The following is a 22,154-nucleotide window of genomic DNA, read 5'->3' as shown; positions in this document are numbered from 1 at the left end:
GAGACAGCCTATAGGGAGGAGGTCAGAGACCTGGTCGTTTGTTGCCAGGACCACAACTTCTCTCTCAACGTGATCAAGACAAAGTAGATGATTGTGGACTACAGGAAAAGGAGGACCGAGCATGCCCCCATTCTCATCGACGGGGCTGCAGTGGAGCAGGTTGAGAGCTTCAAGGTCCTTGGTATCCACATCACCAACAAACTATCATGGTCCAAACACACTATTCCCCCTCAGGAGACTGAAAAGATTTGGCATAGGTCCTCAGATCCTCAAAAGGTTCTACAGCTGCACCATCGTGAGCATCCTGACTGGTTGCGTCACTGTCTGGTATGGCAACTGCTCGGCCTCCGACCGCAAGGCACTACAGAGGGTAGTGCGTATGGCCCAGTACATCACTGGGACCAAGATTCCTGCCATCCAGGACCTCTATACCAGGTGGTGTCAGAGGAAGGCCCTAAAAATGATCAAAGACTCCAGCCACCCTAGTCACAAACTGTTCACTCTGCTACCACACGGCAGCAGTATTGGCACACCAGTCTTGGAGAGGCATAAAGAGAGACACAGCTGCATGTGAGCTCTGACATTTTTCAGCATGTTATTTACAAAGGATAGATTTGGAGTTAGATAAACTTGGATTTTTTCATCAGGGACATAAAGGATGCTTCCTTCCACAGCATGGCCTTCGCTCCAGATGAAAACTCCAAACCTACAACCATAATTTTGTCCAAAATTAACCAGATAGATTACTGCTACCAAGGTTTCCTGTTTCCAAGCTATATGGAGGGTGATCTAGCAAACAAACAGCAGAGACCTGAGGACACCATCCAACCTGGAACTGAGTGAGTAGTGTTTGATCTGATGCTATTTTGAAGGCCAAGAAGAAAAACAATAACATTATAATGATATATTTTACTTTATGGGGAATGAATGCTGAGTGGCTGCCAGGCTTGCTAGGACAGACCAGATACAACTTCAATTAGCAGAAAATCTGCTGTCTCAGCCACTGCCTGTCACCAAGGGAGTACCCCAAGGCTCAAACCTAGGCCCCACGCTCCTCTCAATTTACATCAACAACATAGCTCAGGCAGAAGGAAGCTCTCTCATCCATTTATATGCAGATGATACAGTCTTATACTCAGCTGACCCCTCCCCGGATTTTGTGTTAAATGCTCTACAACAAAGCTTTCTTAGTGTCCAACAAGCTTTCTCTACCCTTAACCTTGTTCTGAACACCTCCCAAACAAAGGTCATGTGGTTTGGTAAGAAGAATGCCCCTCTCCCCACAGGTATGATTACTTCCTCTGAGAGTTGAGGTAGTCACCTCATACAAGTACTTGGGAGTATGGCTTGACGGTACACTGTCTTTCTCTCAGCACATATCAAAGATGCAGGCTAAAGTTAAATCTAGACTTGGTTTCCTCTATCGTAATCGCTCCTCTTTCACCCCAGCAGCCAAACTAACCCTGATTCAGATGACCATCCTACCCATGTTAGATTACGATATGGGCCAAATATGTCCTTTGGTCTGGAGTCCAAATTTTTGATTTTTGGTTCCAACCACGGTGCCTTTGTGAGACGCTGTGAGAACGGATGATCTCCGCATGTGTATTTCCCACCGTTAAGCATGGAGGAGGAGGTGTTATGGTGTGGGGGTGCTTTGCTGGTGAAACTGTCTGTGATTTATTTAGAATTCAAGGAACACTTAACCAGCATGGCTACCACAGCATTCTGAAGCGATACACCATCCCATCTGGTTTGGGTTTAATGGGACTATCATTTGTTTTTCAACAGAACAATGACCCAACACACCTCCAGGCTGTGTAGGGGTTATTTTACCAAGAAGGAGAGTGATGGAGTGCTGCATCAGATGACCTGGCCTCCATAATCCCCGACCTCAACACAATGAGTTGGACCGCAGAGTGAAAGAAAAGCAGCCAACAAGTGCTCAGCATAGGCAGGAACTCCTTCAAGACTGTTGGAAAAGCATTCTAGGTGAAACTGGTTGAGAGAATGCCAAGAGTGTGCAAAGCTGTCATCAGGGAAAAGGGTGGCTATTTGAAGAATCTCAAATATAAAACATATTTTGATTTGTTCAACACTTTTTTGGTTACTACATGATTCCATATGTGTTATTTCATAGTTTTGATGTCTTCACTATTATTCTACCATGTATAAAATAGTAAAAAGAAAGAAAAACCCTTGAATGAGTAGGTGTGTCCAGACTTTTGACTGGTACTGTATTTAACGTTGAGCTACTTGTATGGACACATGCATAGTATGTTCTGTACAGAGTAGGCCACACTACTATCAGTTGTCTTGTCTCACTCTTAACAGTCCTGTATCTTGTACACACATCACCATGGTGTTCAGAACAGCTTGCTCAGTGTTTCTAGATTATGTCTGTGTGAATCCTGATAGCCAATCTAGATGATAGTCAGACAGTACCACTCCTCAATTTTGACCTGTCTGCATTATAATAACATGTGAAAGCCCATGATGTCCCAGAATTTCTTTCTCCAAGGAATAAATGACAGTATACTGTAACTTAGCTACAATTGAAGATCCATGAAAGAACAAAGACACATTTTAGATTAACAAGACATTTGAACAAGTTTCATTTTTTATAGTTTTATTTAATATTTTAAAACCACTCATTTCTTTTCACATTCTATTTTTGGTATCAAAGAATAATGCATTGAGGTGCAAGGCATTTGGTGTTAAATATAAAAATAAGAAAGTAACCTGTATATTGACAGTGATTGGCAATGTATGATTCATATCTATGAAAATAGATCGACCATAGTGAAATAGAAGAACATACTGTAGCATTAGAGAGGAACTGCATAAAAGCCCACAGAGTCATTGCACTGCATCATACATTATTATATGTATTGTGTATGTATTATACTGCATAAAGAATACACTTCCCATCCAATGTTTTCCCAAAAGGTAGTAAATTACATAGTCAAACAACATTTAAAAAACAGAAATAAGCCAATTCAGAAAATAATGTACATAGATTTGGCTTCCTTTATGAATCCCTCTTAAATATATTGCTAGTAGCCACAGATGATGTATCATATAGTAGATGTAACTTTGACCTTCCCAATGATCATTGGTGAGTTCAAGTGAATCCACTACTGTGTGCGCTAAGCCGGGTTATACCATCTGTCAAAGAAGAATCTGAGAGGGTAGAATGTCTGTAAATAGAATAATCCAAATACACACATTTAAGGGAGGGGAAAAGAAGCACTACCCTTCCCATCCTCTCCAGTTGACCACATCCAAAGGCACTGGTTGTTGAGTCATTCATATGCTGCTGTCCTCACATTCAGTCAAAAAATTATAACCCTCATATGATTCTTCACGGAATGAAAGAAACCCTTTAACTGCAATGAAGATGTTCTGGGATCCTCTTGAGAGTGCCTGGCCATGATGACACAAGGTGAAGTCTGTGGTGCTTCCTAAAGGCCATGTCCATCTCCACAGACTGAAAAGCAGGAGTTCTGAGGGGTTGGGGATATTGGAATGTATTGTATTGGAGGAGCGGGTGAAGGGTGCGGGTTGAGGGAAGGTTATTGGAAGGTTACAGCAGCTCCAGCTCCCACTGTTGGCAAGGCCTCTCCTCACTCTCTGGTAAAATCACCACATGGTCTCTATCGTACTGCTTGCCACCTGAGAGATACAATACATTAATGATACAATCGTATGCTGAAAATACCCTCAAATAAAAGGTGACATTCTGTACTATCGCCTCATATGAAACATTACATGAAAGTACAAATCATGTATGTGTAGTTCTTATAATTTCACTCCTAAAATTAGACTAGTGTCTCACCCTTGATGTCCAACACCATGCCAGGGAAGGTGAGGCTGGGGATGGTGCCTCTCATCTGGGCTGACCAGGTCTGGACAGGCTGCCGGGTCTCTGACCACAGCACCACCTTCGCCTCCGCCTCCACGTTCCCCATCACCTGCAGGCTCATAGTAGGAGCCAACTAGAGAACGAGAGCAAGAGACATAAGTAATTGAGAAATCTGGTGTGCTCAAATAGCAAAACATCTAAGCAATGTGCATAGGATATGTGGGAAATTAATTGTAAAACATGATACATTTAGTGTAAAATAAATAGGGGTAATAACATCTGAAGATATAAAAATGCTCGATGTTTACTTCTATGGGGGGAAAAAACGGATTCTCAACATTTTAGGGCTGTCAATGTATGTATGTGTTAACTCATGGGGTCCGAGGGGGAGTCCCAGGGGTTCCTCAGTAAGGTGAAAGAAAATGATCATGAGAATGAAAAAGTTGAGGAACTTTATTCCTAGTGAATAATACCTTATTCTTGATGAGGCCTTCCTGGTAGAACCAGATGTCGCTCATGCCCTCCACCTGCTCGGTCACCACCACGCGTCCCGACTTCATTTCCTCTACGCCACCCTGGATGGACAGGAAGTGACCTCGCTCCTTGCTTTTGATGCGGAAGAAGTGCCGCCTCTGCAGGAAATGGGCACATGTAAATAATATATGAGTAAATATAAATATGAGTAATAAAAGAGTAAACATGAATTGGGTAGAAGTACTGTATTATAAACCAACCCAAACAAAGTGAATGAAGTCATAATGATTCTAACCTGCCGTACTGGGTACATTGAGCCAATGGTGAGAAGCTGACTGAATTTGGGCCAGTTGGTGATTTCAATAGGTTCTAACAGGAACTGGCGCCCCCTGTAGTTACTGTGCTCACACATCACCCAGCTGCAAAGAGAGCAAGTGAGGTATAGGGAGAGTGAGTGACATAAGGGAAAAGTTTGTGGTCATACGCACATCCTTAAAAACATAGGTGCTGGGCTAATAAAGAATACTAGTACAGAACAAGAAGGCCCCCACACTGTTAAAGCTCCCAATTCACCGCTTTATTGACAACGTTTCCATCTGGAACGGATCTTCGTCAGGTCAGAAACACAAGAGCACATAATGTCAACACTCAGAAACACACACATTTAAACACGCATACCCGTACGCACACACTTAAACACACTCACCAGCCTCGGTTGACTCTGACAGAGAGTAGATGGTTGTTGTAGCCCTCCTCCAGCATATTGACCACTTCTGTGTCCACTGTGATCTCCCTGCCCTCCAAACACTCCAGACCAAACAGAGAGACGGAGGGCACTGAGAATACCTGAGGAAACAGGGGGGAGACACTGTTAAGATATACTTTATTAGTCCACATGGGATGGAAATGTGTCTTCTGTTTTTCTTCCAACCCCTCCTGTATAAACACACACACACACACACACACACACACACACACACACACACACACACACACACACGAGGTTGGATAGGCTGCAGCAGTGTTACAGTGGGTCAGGGTATGGAGTTGGGAGGAGTAATGGTATGGGGAAGAGAGACGACTGAGGGCGTTAAGCTAAATACAACAAATTGATTCATTAAGTGATTGAAAATAAAACGGAGAAAGCTATAGAATGAGAGACAGACAGAAAAAGTGAAGGAAAATTTGACGGTGAATAAGCCAGTTTATATGAGTGTGACCAGTATATGAGGATTGGTCTTACCAGCGGGACAGTCTTCAGCGAGCGTATGACACAGTTCGGAGGACAGCCCATGCTGGTGAAGTTGGGGTAGTCTCCTTCTGACAGGATGTACAGGTTCCCTGAATACTCACGGCCCTCGTACACCACCCAACTGAAACGTAGAGGAACACGCAAAACCCATTTAAAACTAATTTACTAACGCCACACAGTCATCAGTACAGCGAACTCCCCTTTAATTGTAATAATTATATGCTGGCTCATCTCTAGGACCTGCAGTACTCCATACCATCCCTCTACGGCTCCATTAAGCCTGTGTATACTTCCATCTCTCCTAATTCTACATTTTTCCTACACTTGGTATATATATATATATATATATAGTGCATGTTGGTTCTGTCCCACCTTCCTCCCACCACTCTGCAGGACTTGGCGATGAGCTTGTCAGAGAGGGACTCTTGGTTCTTGTCACACACATGGCATTCCCCCTGGAAATCTGGGTCTGTGTACAGCATCACCTGAGACAGACAGGGGCAGCGAAGGAAGAAAGAGAGTTCAAATCAGTCACTTTCACTGTAGTACATAGTACAAGTGAAGTGTGAAAAGAGAGAGCGTGACTGCAGAAGGATATACACACGATGCTACAAGACGTCTCACCTCACTTCTGACGCTGCCCTGGTTTTCACTTGGAGCCTGAAACAGACAAGAGAACCGGGTGCACTGAGTAAACATCACGATGTCTGACATCAGCAATCCCTTCAAATTTTCCTCAGCGATGTATACGTTTCAAAATGAACAATAAAGGAGCATCTGAACAGTGTGCGTGTTCTCCTTTCAGGTCATTTCCTGTCTGTTTCCGTCTCTCCACTGTCTACTCCGTAGAAAAGCGTCTCTAGACGACCTACTCACCTGCAAGATGGGCTGGACAGAGCAGATGCGGTTGTTTGAAGAGCCCCAGTCAGCAGAGTTACTGTAGAAACCTTTCTCCAGGATATACTGGTCACCAGAGAAGTCCACGTGAGAGTAGGCTATCCATCTGGAGGAGGAGGGTAACAGTGGACCTTAGAGTCAAACCTCCACTAATACTCCGTAACGTCCTTCATTCACTGTTGGAGGGAACTTATGTGTAATGTATTATGTCTATAAGGGTATTGTCAAATATGATCATATTCTTATCAATGTATCAGCCAGTATCAAGTTATTATCAGAGGCATATCTACTGTATATTGGCTCTAGTTATGATCATATTCTTACTATCAGGCCTCAGACACAGTTAAAATGATATCAGTCATTTCTGTTCAACACGAGATGACACCCATGTTAGACTATAACGCTGCTCGTCACAAGCATTTGTACTCACGCTCCACTGACGACGTGGATGGAGCGAGTGGTGGTGCGGAAGCCAAACAGCTCCACGTCAGGAATGGCCTCGGCCACCTCAAAGGTGTTGTCCTCCTCCACCTCCTGCTCCACGTCAGGCTGCTCATACAATACCAACATGGGCTCGGTCAGGTCCTACAGGGGACAGTGGTCAGAGGTCACATACTGTGGCTCCAGGTAGGGGTTGTCTTTAGGCACAGATCTAGGATCAGCTCCATCCTAAACTTAACCAACAGGAATGTGACCAGCTACTGTGTGCCACTGCCCTTAAAGATGCTACCTTTAGTTCCATGCCTGGTCAAACGTATTTCACACTGATTAGTTCAATGGAACTACATTTGTTTTTGAGTGAATTATAAATTATAGATATTTAACCTTAACCGCAAACCAAAAGCCTGAGTACATCCCTTTGCCGGGGTCTTCTGTGTGTAACACATGTAACTGCCAAAAATAATGGAAACACTTGAGTAAATGAGGGATACAACGTGTATTGAAAGCAGGTGTTTCCTCCCAGGTGTGGTTCCTGAGTTAATTAAGCAATTAGTATCCCATCATGCTTAGGGTCATGTATAAAAATGCTGGGCGGGCCATTATTTTGGCTACCATGGCTATGCCCCCATAGGATGACAATGTCCCCATTCACAGGGCACAAGTGGTCACTGAATGGTTTGATGAGCATGAAAACGATATAAACCATATGCCACAGGGGTCGCATTTGCGTTTTTCATACAGAAAAGGAAAGATGAAATGCAGAAAAATATCTTGCTGAGTTTTGTAAACGCAGATCTAAAATGCTTTTTATTGTAAATTATGCTCGGCTTCAGTCAGGGTTCCCTCCAAATCATGAATGTTAAAGGGATATTATTGTACTATAGTTGCACTTCTCCACTATATATTCCATTGGATCACTATACAGTGCTCTGAGTGATATGTAGGCTACTTTTCCACTGTACTTTAAACTGGTGTAGTTTTTCTTCAGTAGCAAGTTTAAACGCAAGGTTAACGTCAAACAATAGGAAATGCAGCTGGCTACTTTCTTTCTATGATAAACATTAGAAATATGATGGCCATTCATCGTTTTTTGGAAAAAATACCTTGCATTTTCATTGTAATTTAACTTACGTGTGGCTGCTAGCCAAACAGTGTTGCACTTTTGCTGTCATCTGATGCACTAATGTATTTTGTGTTGCACGCCCCTTGTCATTCTATTGAAGCCAAAAAACACTGACTTTCAATATGAAACGTAGGTGAAATGGTTTAAAAACACAGATTTTTGGATGGTCCGCGTTATGAAAATGCAGCTATCTGAAAGCTAATACATCCCCTGTGCCACAGCTGTCACCGTCACCAGATCTCAACCCAATTGAACACTTATGGGAGATTCTGAAGTGCCGCCTGAGACAGCGTTTTCCACCACAATCCCTCCAACAGAGTTCCAGACACTTGTAGAATCTATGCCAAGGTGCATAAAAGCTGTTCTGGCTCGTGGCGGCCCAACGCCTATTAAGACACTGTATGTTGGATGCTTGCTTTATTTTGGCAGTTACAGTTGAAGTCGGACGTTTACATACACTTAGGTTGGAGTCATTAAAACTCGTTTTTCAACCACTCCACGAATTTCTTGTTAACAAACTATAGTTTTGGCAAATCGGTGAGGACATCTACTTTGTGCATGACACAAGCAATTTTCCAACAATTGTTTACAGACAGATTATTTCACCCAACCGTGAAGCACTGGGGTGGCAGCATCATGTTGTGGGGGTGCTTTGCTGTAGGAGGGACTGGTGCACTTCACAAAATAGATTGCATCATGAGGAGGGAAAATTATGTGAATATTTTGAAGCAACGTCTCAAGACATCAGTCAGGATGTTAAAGCTTGGTCGCAAATGGGTCTTCCAAATGGACAATGACCCCAAGCATACTTCCACAGTTGTGGCAAAATGGCTTAAGGACAACAAAGTCAAGGTATTGTAGTGGCCATCACAAAGCCCTGACCTCAATCCAATAGAAAATGTGTGGGCAGAACTTAAAAGGCGTGTCCAAGCAAGGAGACCTACAAACCTGACTCAGTTACACCAGCTCTGTCAGGAGGAATGGGCCAAAATTCACCCAACTTATTGTGGGAAGCTTGTGGAAGGCTACCTGAAACGTTTGACCCAAGTTAAAGAATTTAAAGGCAATGCTACCAAATACTAATTGAGTGTATGTAAACTTCTGACCCACTGGGAATGTGATGAAAGAAATAAAAGCTGAAATAAATTATTCTCTCTAGTATCATTCTGACATTTCACATTCTTAAAATAAAGTCGTGATCCGAACTGAACTAAGACAGGGAACTTTTACTAGGATTAAATGTCAGGAATTGAGAAAAACTGAGTTGAAATGTATTTGGCTAAGGTGTATGTAAACTTCCGACTTCAACTGTACCTGTATATATGATATACACTGAGTATACCAGACATTAGCAACACCTTCCTAATATTACGTTTCACCCCCTTTTGCCCTTGGAACAGCTTCAATTTGTCAGGGCATGGACTTTACAAGGTGTCAAAAGCGTTCCACAGGGATGCTGGGCCATGTTGACTTCAATGCTTCCCACAGTTGTGTCAAGTTGGCTGTATGTCCTTTGGGTGGTGGACCATTCTTTATACACACGGGAAACTGTTGAGCGTGAAAACCCCCGCAGCATTGCAGTTCTTGACACACTCAAACTGGTGCGCCTGGCGCCTACTACCATGCTCTGTTCAAAATGATTGCCCATTCACCCTCTGAATAGCACACATACACAATCCATGTCTCTGTTGTCTCAAGGCTTAAAAATCCTTCTTTAACCTGTCTCTTCCCCTTCATCTACACTGATTGAAATGGATTTAACAAGTGACATCAATAAGAAATCATAGCTTTTACCTGGAAAGAGCAGGCCTTCTTAATATTTTGTATACTCAGTGTATATGCCATTTAGGGCATGATCATTCCTGCAGCAGCTGGATACAAGATACAAGGGCCTGATAGAGATGGGGGTGTTACATGATGGTATGGCCCACTCACCGCTCGTATGACTCTGACAGAGCGCAGCTCGGCATCGCAGCCCCCCCACACCCTCCAGTCATGGTACTCTCCCTCCTCCAAAAGATACTGGTGGCCTCGGAAACCCTCCTTCTCATAGCCCACCCAGCTAGAAGTACAGGGAGACACAGGGTAAGATACATGAAGTAACACACGCATGCGCGCACACAAACACACACACACACACACACACACACACACACGCACACACACACACACAGTCTACTCACCAGCCTCCCTCTACTTTGATGGATCCAGGGCTGTACATGAAGGCAGTCTGCTGTCTATCCTTCCTGGTCATGAAGTCTCTCATGTTGGTGTAGATTGTCCTTGTCTTCCCAGTGAAGTAGGGCTTTTCATAGAGCACCAGCTGGGAAGAAAAAACAGCAGGCACAAGTGGGGCTGAGTAAGATTCAATGGAAAGTTACCCAATCATTTTACCAGTGAGGTATCAGCTTCAATCATTCGTTTGTTTGTTCATTCTTACCTTGGGCTCACCAGGTTTCTCCACTCTTGGTTCACCCTGTCATAAAAACATTAGGGAAATGTAATTTCATGGAGCTCACCTATGAATGCAATACATTAATTATACTAAAGCTATTTCCATGGGGTGTACATTGTTCTAGCTGTGGTCAGTCTCTACAATTTGTCTATTACAATCTTACGATTTTGAGAGGGTGCACGGAGCCCACGTAAGGTTGTTCCACGCCCCAGGCTGCAGGGTTGGGGTACCCCCCCACCTCCAGAACACGTGGTATGCCCTGGAAAAAAGGCTGAGCATATACCAGCCATCTGAAGAGAGAAGCGAGTCAATCCAATCAGAACAGAGATATCATTACAGAAGACAGACCTCACCAAAACCATGCTATCACACCAATAAAATAGCCAATATACTGTAATATTGAGCTTAACTTATTTTCACCCAATACAACGTTAAACCCCTAGAGTTGACTGACGCACTGGTGCGTCAATCTAACTTCCATAAAAAAATTCCCCATCAAAATCCGCCAGTTTAAGCTAGAGATATCGTTTTTTTGGCATTGGATGCGTTTCAAATCCACCGCATCTGCCAGTGTTGCACTTCCACATGGCAGGGCTAGAGCGGTGTTTGTCAGATCATAAGACATCCCAAAAATCGGTCTTCTCACGGAAACGTATGTAGCGTCAGAACGGTTCGACCTAAAAACTATTATGACCACTATGGAAAGGGGCGATTCTCATGAACACGGTGTTCTCCGTTATGCTCTACGACCCCACAAGTGTCACAGGACTCTGCTGACGGTAACCAGATGTAAAAAAAATATTGGAAGTATGAAGATAGTTTTGTGCCTACACAACAAAGGGGTTAAATATGTGTAAAAAAAACTACAAATATTTCCTGAGCTTTCTTATATCTCCTTGATTTAGGACAGACACTTCAAACCTTTGTTTCTTATGATATATTTTTTGACTGTCTTTTTTGCCATAATTTTTTTTATACCTAAAGGGGTCCTAAAATTCAAAATCAAATAGCCAAATGGTCCATAGTACGACCATCTTAAAACAATTCCATATGTCAGCTCAGCACTACTCCCCCAGGGATTACATTTGAAGCTTTATTTGATCAAATAATACATTGTATCATCTTACTTTGATAAATGTTTATCCTTGTGCCCAACGTGGCCTACTAAAAAGCAGTTGGCAGAGCTGACTACAGTTACTCACAGTCCAGCGTTGATGATGATGGAGTTGGCTTTGATGGGGAAGCCGAATATCCTGGCGTCATCTGACGTGTCTCTGAAGATCACCTTCTTCCCCTCGGCATTCTCCTCTGGGAACAGACTGATCTCTGGCACACTGTAGTCCTGCGGGGGCAGAGAGAAATGACAGGTATGGTACTTTGACACTAGAGGGTGCTATAGTCTCACAGAGCAGCGCAATTGTGATACAGGCTCTAACAGAGAGGACAACGTTGTGAGGCAGAAATCCTTAAGAGTGCCTGAGTCTACCAACAGATGAGCGGTTCTACTGAACCACACCTAATCAGATTGACTTAACTCTCACCTAATGCCTTTGGAATTCTTCTGATCCACCAAATACACAAAGCCATGTTTCTAACCACAACCTAGGCTTCAGTAGTTGCCTGGTTGCATCCCACACTCTGAGAAGCACTGATCTAGTGCTAATCATATAATCATAATAGTAAGGGGTCCTCATAAAGGGTCATCTGTGACTTCTTCTTCTTCTTCTTACCCTGACTACTCTTCGTACTGATCCTATGATGAACCTCCTGGCCGGCTTGGCCGCCACCACTTCTTCTTCTCCTCCCTCCTTCTGGCTGTCCTCTCCATTCTGCGGTTGTTGTCCCTCTTCCTCCTCAGGGGGGTCGAAGGGGTAGCTGAGCTCTATGTCCCCCTCGTCCAGAGCGATCTTCTCCCCTTTGAAGTTGGGCTTCTCGTACAAAACCCAGCTGAAGAGAGAAATGGAAAGACGGGGGTTAACAACAAGTCCGGGTAATGAACAGTAAGGATCAGTGGTCTGAACAAGATTCATTTAACAATGCATGACCTATTTTAAAAGTGAGTTAAACAGGCAAAGCTGGTGAATAGATTGGCCATTGCTCTAATGATGGAGACACTAGTAGAGCTCGACACTAGCACACCGAGGATGGCACTGGTGTCCCTATTCAAGATATGAAAGGGTGAAAGTAGAAATATCTATCCAGTTATGTAAGTATTCACAAGATGTTGATTCGTCAAATCAAATCAAACTGTATTGATACAGCACATTTCAGACATGGAATGCAACACAATGTGCTTTACAGAAGGAAAAAAAGAAATAAACTGAATGACTAAAAATGAAAAGCAAAGCTAAAAAGGTGTTTTTTAAGAATTCTTTTTTTAAATCCACAGTTTCACTCTAACACCCCCCCCCCCCAGGTTCTCTGGCAGGCTATTCCAGCGGCTGGGGGCATTGTAACCAAAGGCTGCCTCTTGGTCCTAGGCTTTGGGATAGTTAAAAGGCCAGTGCCAAAGGACCTGAGTGACCTACTGGATACTTAACTTCAAAGCATGTCTGACATGTATTGGGAAGCACAATCATGGATTGATTAAAACACCAATAGAAGAATCTTAAAATGTATTATAAAACTCACAGGCAGCCAGTGCAGAGACCTTAAAACCGGTGTAATGTGTGCTCTCTGTCTGGACTTGGTCAGTACCCGTGCTCCAGCATTCTGTATGTTTTGCAGTTGACCAATGGCTTTCTTGTGTAGACCAGACAGGAAGGAGAGCATTACAGTAGTCAAGCCTGCTTGTAATAAAAGCATGGATGAGTCTCTCTGTGTCATCCTGAGAGAGAAACAGCCGCACCTTGGAAATGTTCCTCAGGTGGTAAAACACTATTTTGGTCACGTTCCTAATGTATGATTTGAAACTGAGTTCAGAATCTAAAATAACACCTAGGTTTTTTATCTGGTGTTTTATCTTTATTGCCCGTGAATTAAAACTTGCGGCCAGATTCTCTCTCTGTGCTTTGGCTCCAACAACAAGCATCTCGTTCTTATCTTGATTTAGCTGGAGGAAGTTGTGAGCCATCCAAGTATTTAAATCCCTAATACAGTCTAATAATGTATCCGTGGAACTAAAATCCTCTCATTCTTTCAAAACCATATCCCACGGAGAGTTTTGCAAAAGTGAGGGTTGACACAGAATAAGTGACAAATAACATTTGCTTGTTATTTGGACTTCTTTCAGTCAAACATTTGTATTAGTTAGAAAGCTTTTATTTTCTATGGTAGAGTAGGTCAGGGCGTGACTGGGGGGTTAGTCTAGTTTATATTTTCTATGTGGGGTTTTAGTTTCTTTTTTCTATGTTGGTGTTTTGTATGATTCCCAATTGGAGGCATCTGGTTATCATTGTCTCTAATTGGGGATCATACTTAAGTTGCATTTTTTGCACCTGTGTGTTATGGGATATTGTTTATGTGTAGTTGCATTGTCGTCACGTTTCGTTTATTCTTTTTTGTTTTTGTATTTTGTTAAGTTTTCACTTTCTAATAAAGATGTGGAATCCTACTCCACCCTGCACCTTGGTCCGTTTCTACAAATGAACGTGACATTAGTGATATAAATCCAAACCACCCGGTGGCACATGTTCTGTACTGCACTGAGAGTTCCGAAAACCACAAGTTCACACACACACACACAAACAAGTGATAAATAATAATTATCACCAGAAATAATAATCATGTCATGCCAATTCGGCCATGGCTCATTAGCTGCATATCCTACACTGAGAGTTTTGAAAAGTCAACATTCACACACACAGAAAAAGAGAGAGAGATGGAGACAGAATGAACAAGTGACAGATGTCACCCTTCAGATGATGTGTGATGGTAATGAAAGCAGCCTAATGATTATTCACCGCTGTGTCTCAGTGAGGCTTGGTGGTAGAAGGGGGTTGCACCACATCCCTGTTTAGTGTTCTGGAGCCCCAGGGATGGGTGAGTCAGCATGTTCAGACCCATTTTGGACACCATGCTACCCTACACCATGCTACCCTACGGCTGCCCCCATAGAAGAACCCTTTTTTGGTTCCAGGTAGAACCATCTGTGGAAAGGGTTCTACATGAAAGACAAAAGGGTTCAACCTGGAACCAAAAACGGTTGTCCTATGGGCTAAAGTTGAAGAATCCTTTTAGGTTCTGGATGGCACCTTATTCTAAGAGTGTACAGTAATAGGTTGTGAGAGACTGTTTTATATTTAAACATTTTAGAGTAGGCAAACTATAGCAAGAAAGAGAGACAGGAAGACAGATACGCAAATATCCCTCTCCAGAGAGGTCCTAAGAAATTCCGTGCAACACGGAGAAAGGGATGGTTGTAAGAGACTTGAGAGACTCTGCAGTGCACACACCCAGCGCAGGTGTTGGACTGCATGCCTCTACTTCCTAGTATTAATAATCCATTCCCTCTCAGAAATAATGAAATGATTATAGTGTGTATTACTACTAGGTACTTGGTTGAGATCATACTGCAACTATCTTCATCATAATTCTATGGATTAGCATCTGTGGTGCACCAGGGTCATGGTGTTCAGGCTTTAGTTCATAGAGTTGGCTGGGACGATTGCACTTTGTGTGTGAACATTTACCCTCCTCTGACAACCCTGATAGAGATGGTCTCCTGTAGTTGCCAGGGTGTGGCATCAACGACATCACTCCACACCTCCATCCTCTGGCCACACATCCCTGGCCGGTCAAAGATGAACATCTGGAAAAGACAACACCATTTCATAAGAGATGCTCAAATGAAACAGCACACTAATACTGTACATGTACCATGGCCCATCCTCTATCCAAGCATGGACGCTAGATCTGCTCGTCTTTAGCCAATATCTGACGTACATTAAAAGGTTTTGATGAAGGCCACTATCAAAGGGAATGAAGGCTCAAACGCCAAGCTTTTAATAGTTGCTCAAATAAAATGATATGTTTTTAATGGTGAGCGAGCGTTGCACCTTTTCCTTTTCAATGACGATGTAATTTTTTGGTTGCACCTTCACTCACCTTCACTCACTTATTTCCATGCATTAAAAGGAACAAACAGATCTAATGACCAGGCTAACTCTATCCATCTCTTTTCAACATCAATCGAAACAGCAAACAGCAAAAAGACAGAGAAGCAACTTAGACACACTGCTTTGTGTTGTGAACCACATGCAAGTTCAGGTAAGGTAAGGTATGCTATTGTGTATCACAAGTAGGCTCTGTAATCAGAAACTGTCAGACCTAAATGTCAAGCAAGCCTGTAGGTGCCATGACAGAGCTGAGATAGAATGGTACAGTTGGGGGAGGAGCAATTTGGTTGCATGCAGGAGCAAGCTTGACATTTAGCTCGTTTCATAATCTCCATCTTGATGGCAAAAGGCAAATGAGGCAGGCATTTAGCTAGTGTCACTCAGGGTTGAAATACCACAGTAATTGATTAAGAGCGGGGTTGTTGAGAGAAGAACACCGGCGCTGGCAAGGCACCGACGTAACTTCTGCCAATGCGGAAATAATTATGGATGACTAATAATAAGAGATTGAAACTGTTACCAACGATGAAACGAAAACATGCCCATCAAGGACACCACAAATATGTATTTATTTTTCTCAAGTCAAGCTCTGGAAGCTTTGGAAGCCCCATGCTGGGGTTGCGACCCTTAGGTTGGGAACCCCTGCTCTGTAGTATGTTAGGTCTATAGTGAATGAACTGGGCTTTTAGTAATATTCTCCAAACCACTGAGTGTGCATTGGAAAAAAGAAAATGTCTTTCTTTGTGAAGACGTGATTTCCACTTCCACATAGTTCTGATGTCACGACTTCCACCGAAGGTGGCTCCTCTCCCTGTTCGGGCGGCGCTCGGCGGTCGTCGTCGCCGGCCTACTAGCTGCCACCGATCCATTTTTCCTTTTCGTTTTGTGTCTGTTTTTTCACACCTGTGTTCATTTAGTTGATTTGGGTGGGTTTATTTACACCCCGCTGCATGCTAGTCTTTGTGCGGGATTGTTTGTATGTGTTCCACGTTAGGGGTGCGTGTCTGCACCACGGGGTTTTCGTTTTATTCGGTAGTGTTACCGTTTTTTCGAGACTTTGTTTAGGAGTCGAGGTTTCTCCTCCGTGTGTGAAATTAGTTTCCCTGTGTGTGGCGACTTCGTTTTGTGCGTGTTTTTCCCTCATGTTGTTATTGAGTTCGGGACTACCATATTAAACGTTTTGTGCCACTGGAACTTCCTTGCTCTCCTGCTCCTGATTCCTGCACCCCCCTCCTACTAGGAGGCATTGTAACATCTGATTGATATATTCAAATGTTCAACAGCCTAAATAGAGAACGATGTTTGGCTGAGTGAATAAGAATACAATCACACTAATCTCATTTCCTCAGCTTTACCATGCTCTTCTCATCCTTAATTACTCGACTTTGGCAACTGTCCCTCTGGGGTACTTTGAAGTGTGAAGCCATTAATTCCCTTTTAATTATCATCATTTAAAAAAAACATGTTTAAGGATGTTACATGGCTACTATTGCTCCTTGGAGACCTCCATAGTTCAAGTCAAGACAGCTGGCAAAATAAACAATTTTTGATAAGGCTAACTTGGTTGGTGAGCAGATCCCTCATTACATCTAAAAAAAAGGTTACAATGGGACATTGACCTTTACTGTAGGACAAAGACGATAGATGAGGGACAGAGATGGGTGATTCCTGTAGTTGTTTCACAGTCAGACAGACACTCACCTTTCCTGGTCGAGGGTTGAGCTTTCCATGTTCTTTCTCCTTGGTGAGCTGCAGACACACAGAGAAAACAGCTATTTAGTAATTTCCTACTTTACCAAACTACTATAAATAGCACATAGCTATCTTACCTAGCTATCTTTTAAGATGAATGTGCAAACTGTAAGTCGCTCTGTATAAGAGCTTCTACTAAATGACTAAAATGTCAAATGGAAAAACAAAAAGGAACAGTGCATCACTAGACCTTCTACAGTATGTCATGTTTAACTTCTAAATAGTTAACATACCAAACCTCAAAACATCTAAACTACTGCAGCAATAGTACCCAAACTACAGAAATGTACAATCCACAACCCCCAGCCACCCTGTCAACCCCGTTTTGCAATTACCCATGTCCCATTACTCCATGAGAATGCAAACATGAACTTCACCTTGAGAGGAATGATGTATGAGACAGACAAAAACAAACTACTGTGTGTGTGTGTGTGTGTGTGTGTGTGTGTGTGTGTATGTGTGTGTGTGTGTGTGTGTGTGTATGCGTGCATCCACACAATTAACAATATCCTTTGCAGTGATTTACTATGCGTTTCACTTTATTTCAGCGCATGCCTAACCATCTCAGCATTAGTTCTGATTAACACCCCATCTAGGAGAACTGGTTCTGAGGAAGACAAGGAGAGGGGAGCGGCCATTCTGACAGCACAACAACAACATCTCAGATCTTCAGGAGAGAAAGACACATTCTTGTGTCATTTTACTCTCACCAGACCTTGGCATTCCTTGGTTACACCTGTTTCTCAATGACATGTACTTGGGGGACTGGTGGCACGTAGTTGGAATGTGCTAAAATGTGTCCACACTGTGGTCTGTAGTCCTTCGCCTTTCTGGGTGGACAGGTAGAGAGAGTGTGTGTCTGTGTGTGTGTGTGTGTGTGTGTGTGTGTGTGTGTGTGTGTGTGTGTGTGTGTGTGTGTGTGTGTGTGTGTGTGTGTGTGTGTGTGTGTGTGTGTGTGTTTGTGTGTGTGTGTGTGTGTGTGTGTGTGTGTGTGTGTGTGTGTGTGTGTGTGTGTGTGTGTGTGTGTGTCTCTCAGGGATCCGTTAGGAAAATGTGGCGCCGGACAACTTGACTGAGAAGATTTACCGGCCATTTGAGAAATTTACCGGACCCATATGCACTGGGTGCATAACCCATTAGGGCATCCACCCGCGGTGATCAGAATGACAGACATCACATTTCGATTATGGTAATGCTTCTTAACAGAACATCAACTCATGTAATGAAGCAGCCAGTAAAACGTCATCTTCAAACATTTGCCAAAATGCAATTTGCGGGAAAACACCATTCTAAACAGCGCACCTGGGAAAACACCATCCTAAACAGGGCACCTGGGAAAACACCATCCTAAACAGCACACCTGGGAAAACACCATCCTAAACAGCACACCTGGGAAAACACCATCCTAAACAGCGCACCTGGGAAAAGGCCATTCTAAACAGCACACCTGGGAAAACACCATCCTAAACAGCGCACCTGGGAAAACACCATCCTAAACAGCGCACCTGGGAAAACACCATCCTAAACAGCGCACCTGGGACAACACCATCCTAAACAGGCCACCTGGGAAAACACCATCCTAAACAGCGCACCTGGGACAACACCATTCTAAACAGCACACCTGGGAAAACACCATCCTAAACAGCGCACCTGGGAAAACACCATCCTAAACAGCGCACGTGGGAAAACACCATCCTAAACAGCGCACCTGGGAAAACACCATCCAAACAGCGCACCTGGGAAAACACCATCCTAAACAGCGCACCTGGGAAAACACCATCCTAAACAGCGCACCTGGGAAAACACCATCCTAAACAGCGCACCTGGGAAAACACCATTCTAAACAGGCCACCTGGGAAAACACCATCCTAAACAGCGCACCTGGGAAAACACCATCCTAAACAGAGCACCTGGAAAAACACCATTCTAAACAGGCCACCTGGGAAAACACCATCCTAAACAGCGCACCTGGGAAAACACCATCCTAAACAGAGCACCTGGAAAAACACCATTCTAAACAGGCCACCTGGGAAAACACCATCCTAAACAGCGCACCTGGGAAAACACCATCCTAAACAGCGCACCTGGGAAAACACCATCCTAAACAGCTCACCTGGGAAAACACCATCCTAAACAGCGCACCTGGGAAAACACCATTCCAAACAGGCCACCTGGGAAAACACCATCCTAAACAGCGCACCTGGGAAAAGGCCATTCTAAACAGCACACCTGGGAAAACACCATCCTAAACAGCACACCTGGGAAAACACCATCCTAAACAGCGCACCTGGGAAAAGGTAAAGATAAATGGCAAATGTGCCAAAATTATATAATTACTCCTGTGTATGAAGAAATAAGCAAAATCATTCAAAATACTTCCCCAGAAAGCATGACTTTCCACAGAGGAATCAAGGATCATTAGCTTCTTTAAAAAAAATTGGTGTGGGTAGTTACAAATCACAAGCTCATAGGCCTATGCCTAATTGGGAAGTCCGCAATTTGGAAAGCGCGTGTGGCAATAAGCCTAGCTGATTATTGAGTTGCGGCTGTCAGTGAAAAGCATGTAAAATACAGTAGGTGTTTAGATAATGTGAGTATATAATTGAACATGTTGAGGCAAGAAGAAGAGGAGGGGTGTGTGGCGAAGACCTAGGCGAGTCTCTATACAGAATGGAGCAGTGGTCTCCCAAAAATTCTAATACAGCCTTATCCTACAATGGATTAAATAAATAAATAAATAAAATACCCCATAATGACAAAGTGAAAAAAAGGTTTGTAGAAAATCTGCAGAGAAGAATGGGAGAAACTCCCCAAATACAAGTGTGCCAAGCCTGTAGCGTCATACCCAAGAAGACTCTATGCTGCCAAAGGTGCTTCAACAAAGTACTGAGTAAAGGGTCTGAATACGTATACTACCGTTCAAAAGTTTGGGGTCATTTAGAAATGTCCTTGTTTTTGAAAGAAAAGCACAGTTTTTGCCAATTAAAATAACATCAAATTGATCAGAAATACAGTGTAGACAGTGATAGTGTTGTAAATGACTATTGTAGCTGGAAACGGCAGAGTTTTTATGGAATATCTACATAAGCGTACAGAGGCCCATTATCAGTAACCATCATTCCTGTGTTCCAATGGCATGTTGTGTTAGTTAATCCAAGTTTATCATTTTAAAAGGCTAATTGATCATTAGAAAACCCTTTTGCAATTATGTTAGCACAGCTGAAAACTGTTGTTCTGATTAAAGAATTAGACTAATTGAGTATTTGGCATCAGCAAATGTGAGTTCGATTACAGGATCAAAATGGCCAGAAACAAATAACTTTCTTCTGAATCAGTTTATTTTTGTTCTGAGAAATTCCATGCGAAAAATTGCCAAATAGCTGAAGATCTCGTACAATGCTGTGTACTACTATCTTCACAGAACAGCACAAACTGGCTTTAACCAGAATAGAAAGAGGAGTGGGAGAACCCCTGTGCACAACTGAGCAAGAGAACAAGTACATTAGAGTGTCTAGTTTGAAAAACAGAATCCAGCATCCCGGAGTCGCCTCTTCACTGTTGACGTTCAGACTGGTGTTTTGCGGGTACTATTTAATGAAGCTGCCAGTTGAGGACTTGTGAGGCGATTTGGTTACATAAATTGCTGGTAATGCATTTATTAATTACAGTCATTTACTGTTCTCATTCTCGGAGTGGAAACGTTGTTTGCAGAGTTCACAACCTGCTAAACTTGTGAGAAACAAGTTTTGGTTTATTTCATAACCATAATTTACGAGATCTGTCAATTTTTCATTGTCTTTTGTTTGGAGTGCTCCATGTGAGCAATGAGCACGTGTCTGGTTCCTGTCCTGATAATATTGAGGGAGTATGCGCACCTGAGCACGCATAGAAGTACCTGGCCTGCTGCAAGGAAAATAAGTTATTGAAATGAAACTGCTCCACGAAAATGTGCATATGAAAATCACAACTGGCATGCAGAATGGTAGAAATGGTAGGACAAATTGTAAGATTCTCCAAACTTGAAAGTCACGCCCTGCCTATGAAGTCTTTATAAAATAATTGCCTCCAGGCTTCCATGGTCGGATTTTGCCTATAGGCTACTTTGAAGCAAGGTAGGACATGCACCTCATAATATGAAATAAAACATTCAGGTTTCAAAGAATTAAATATATTTTCATAATGTATACTGCCTCCAGCGCACATTATAAAGTGGTGGGTGACGAACTGAGAGCCTGTTGCCTAAACTTTAATGGTGAATGGGAGGTGTGCATCAATTACCAGTTGAGAAATAAAAATAGTAGCTCTTTTTAATCGTGCACCAAGACTGTTTTTAACACGGGACTTTATTTAGAATTGTTGCGCAATGAATGGGCTGATAAAAGCATGTTTTACTCCAGCAACAACCAGCTGAGGAGCTGCAGGAGAAATCCCGCTCAAAATAGGCTCTGTACGCTGTACGTGTGTGATCGTTGTGTTTGAATAAATAAGATAAATGATGATTAACGATCTCCTCATTTTGCTTGCCACCAGTTTTATTTATCGGCTTTAAATTTGTTTTTATTGGCCAAAAGCAGATGTATGTTTGAAATGTGATAACCAATTACAAATTCCAACATTGGAACAAAAACTGAAACCTTGTCCAATGTATCAAAGGTGTCGTGCCAACATCTATAAAATAATGTAATAACGTGCAATTCAAGATAAGGCAAAGGTTCGTGCTCTTTCGTTCTTACATCGTGGCTTGCTTGACGAGATGCCTTTGCAGCTGAAACATTCTGGAGCAGAACGTATAGAAAATGCTGCAGATGCGTTATGTAAGCCCTAAGTCAACTCGTACA

The 22,154-nt window shown here is 42.9% G+C and overlaps 1 protein-coding gene across 3 annotated transcripts in view; it reads right to left on the bottom strand.

Moving 5' to 3' along the window:
* Positions 1-2,612: 2,612 nt before the first annotated feature.
* The window catches only part of LOC115175982 (mucin-17), an 88,721-nt gene continuing 69,179 nt past the window's right edge, over positions 2,613-22,154 (bottom strand). For all 3 annotated transcript variants that reach the window (XM_029735692.1, XM_029735691.1, XM_029735690.1), the window contains exons 5-22: positions 17,266-17,313; positions 15,139-15,257; positions 12,238-12,454; positions 11,710-11,849; positions 10,671-10,797; positions 10,493-10,528; positions 10,236-10,375; positions 9,988-10,114; positions 6,919-7,073; positions 6,468-6,594; positions 6,216-6,251; positions 5,964-6,076; positions 5,583-5,712; positions 5,046-5,185; positions 4,635-4,758; positions 4,339-4,497; positions 3,839-3,998; positions 2,613-3,675 (exon numbers count right to left, since the gene is read on the bottom strand). In XM_029735692.1, the coding sequence (XP_029591552.1) occupies positions 3,587-3,675; positions 3,839-3,998; positions 4,339-4,497; positions 4,635-4,758; positions 5,046-5,185; positions 5,583-5,712; positions 5,964-6,076; positions 6,216-6,251; positions 6,468-6,594; positions 6,919-7,073; positions 9,988-10,114; positions 10,236-10,375; positions 10,493-10,528; positions 10,671-10,797; positions 11,710-11,849; positions 12,238-12,454; positions 15,139-15,257; positions 17,266-17,313 (2,187 nt within the window). In that variant the 3' untranslated portion in view covers positions 2,613-3,586. The remainder of the gene's footprint in view (positions 3,676-3,838; positions 3,999-4,338; positions 4,498-4,634; positions 4,759-5,045; positions 5,186-5,582; positions 5,713-5,963; positions 6,077-6,215; positions 6,252-6,467; positions 6,595-6,918; positions 7,074-9,987; positions 10,115-10,235; positions 10,376-10,492; positions 10,529-10,670; positions 10,798-11,709; positions 11,850-12,237; positions 12,455-15,138; positions 15,258-17,265; positions 17,314-22,154) is intronic.

The sequence above is a fragment of the Salmo trutta genome, chromosome 36, assembly GCF_901001165.1.
Source record: "Salmo trutta chromosome 36, fSalTru1.1, whole genome shotgun sequence".
NCBI lineage: Eukaryota > Metazoa > Chordata > Actinopteri > Salmoniformes > Salmonidae > Salmo > Salmo trutta.
This window is presented reverse-complemented; position numbering and strand designations above follow the sequence as displayed.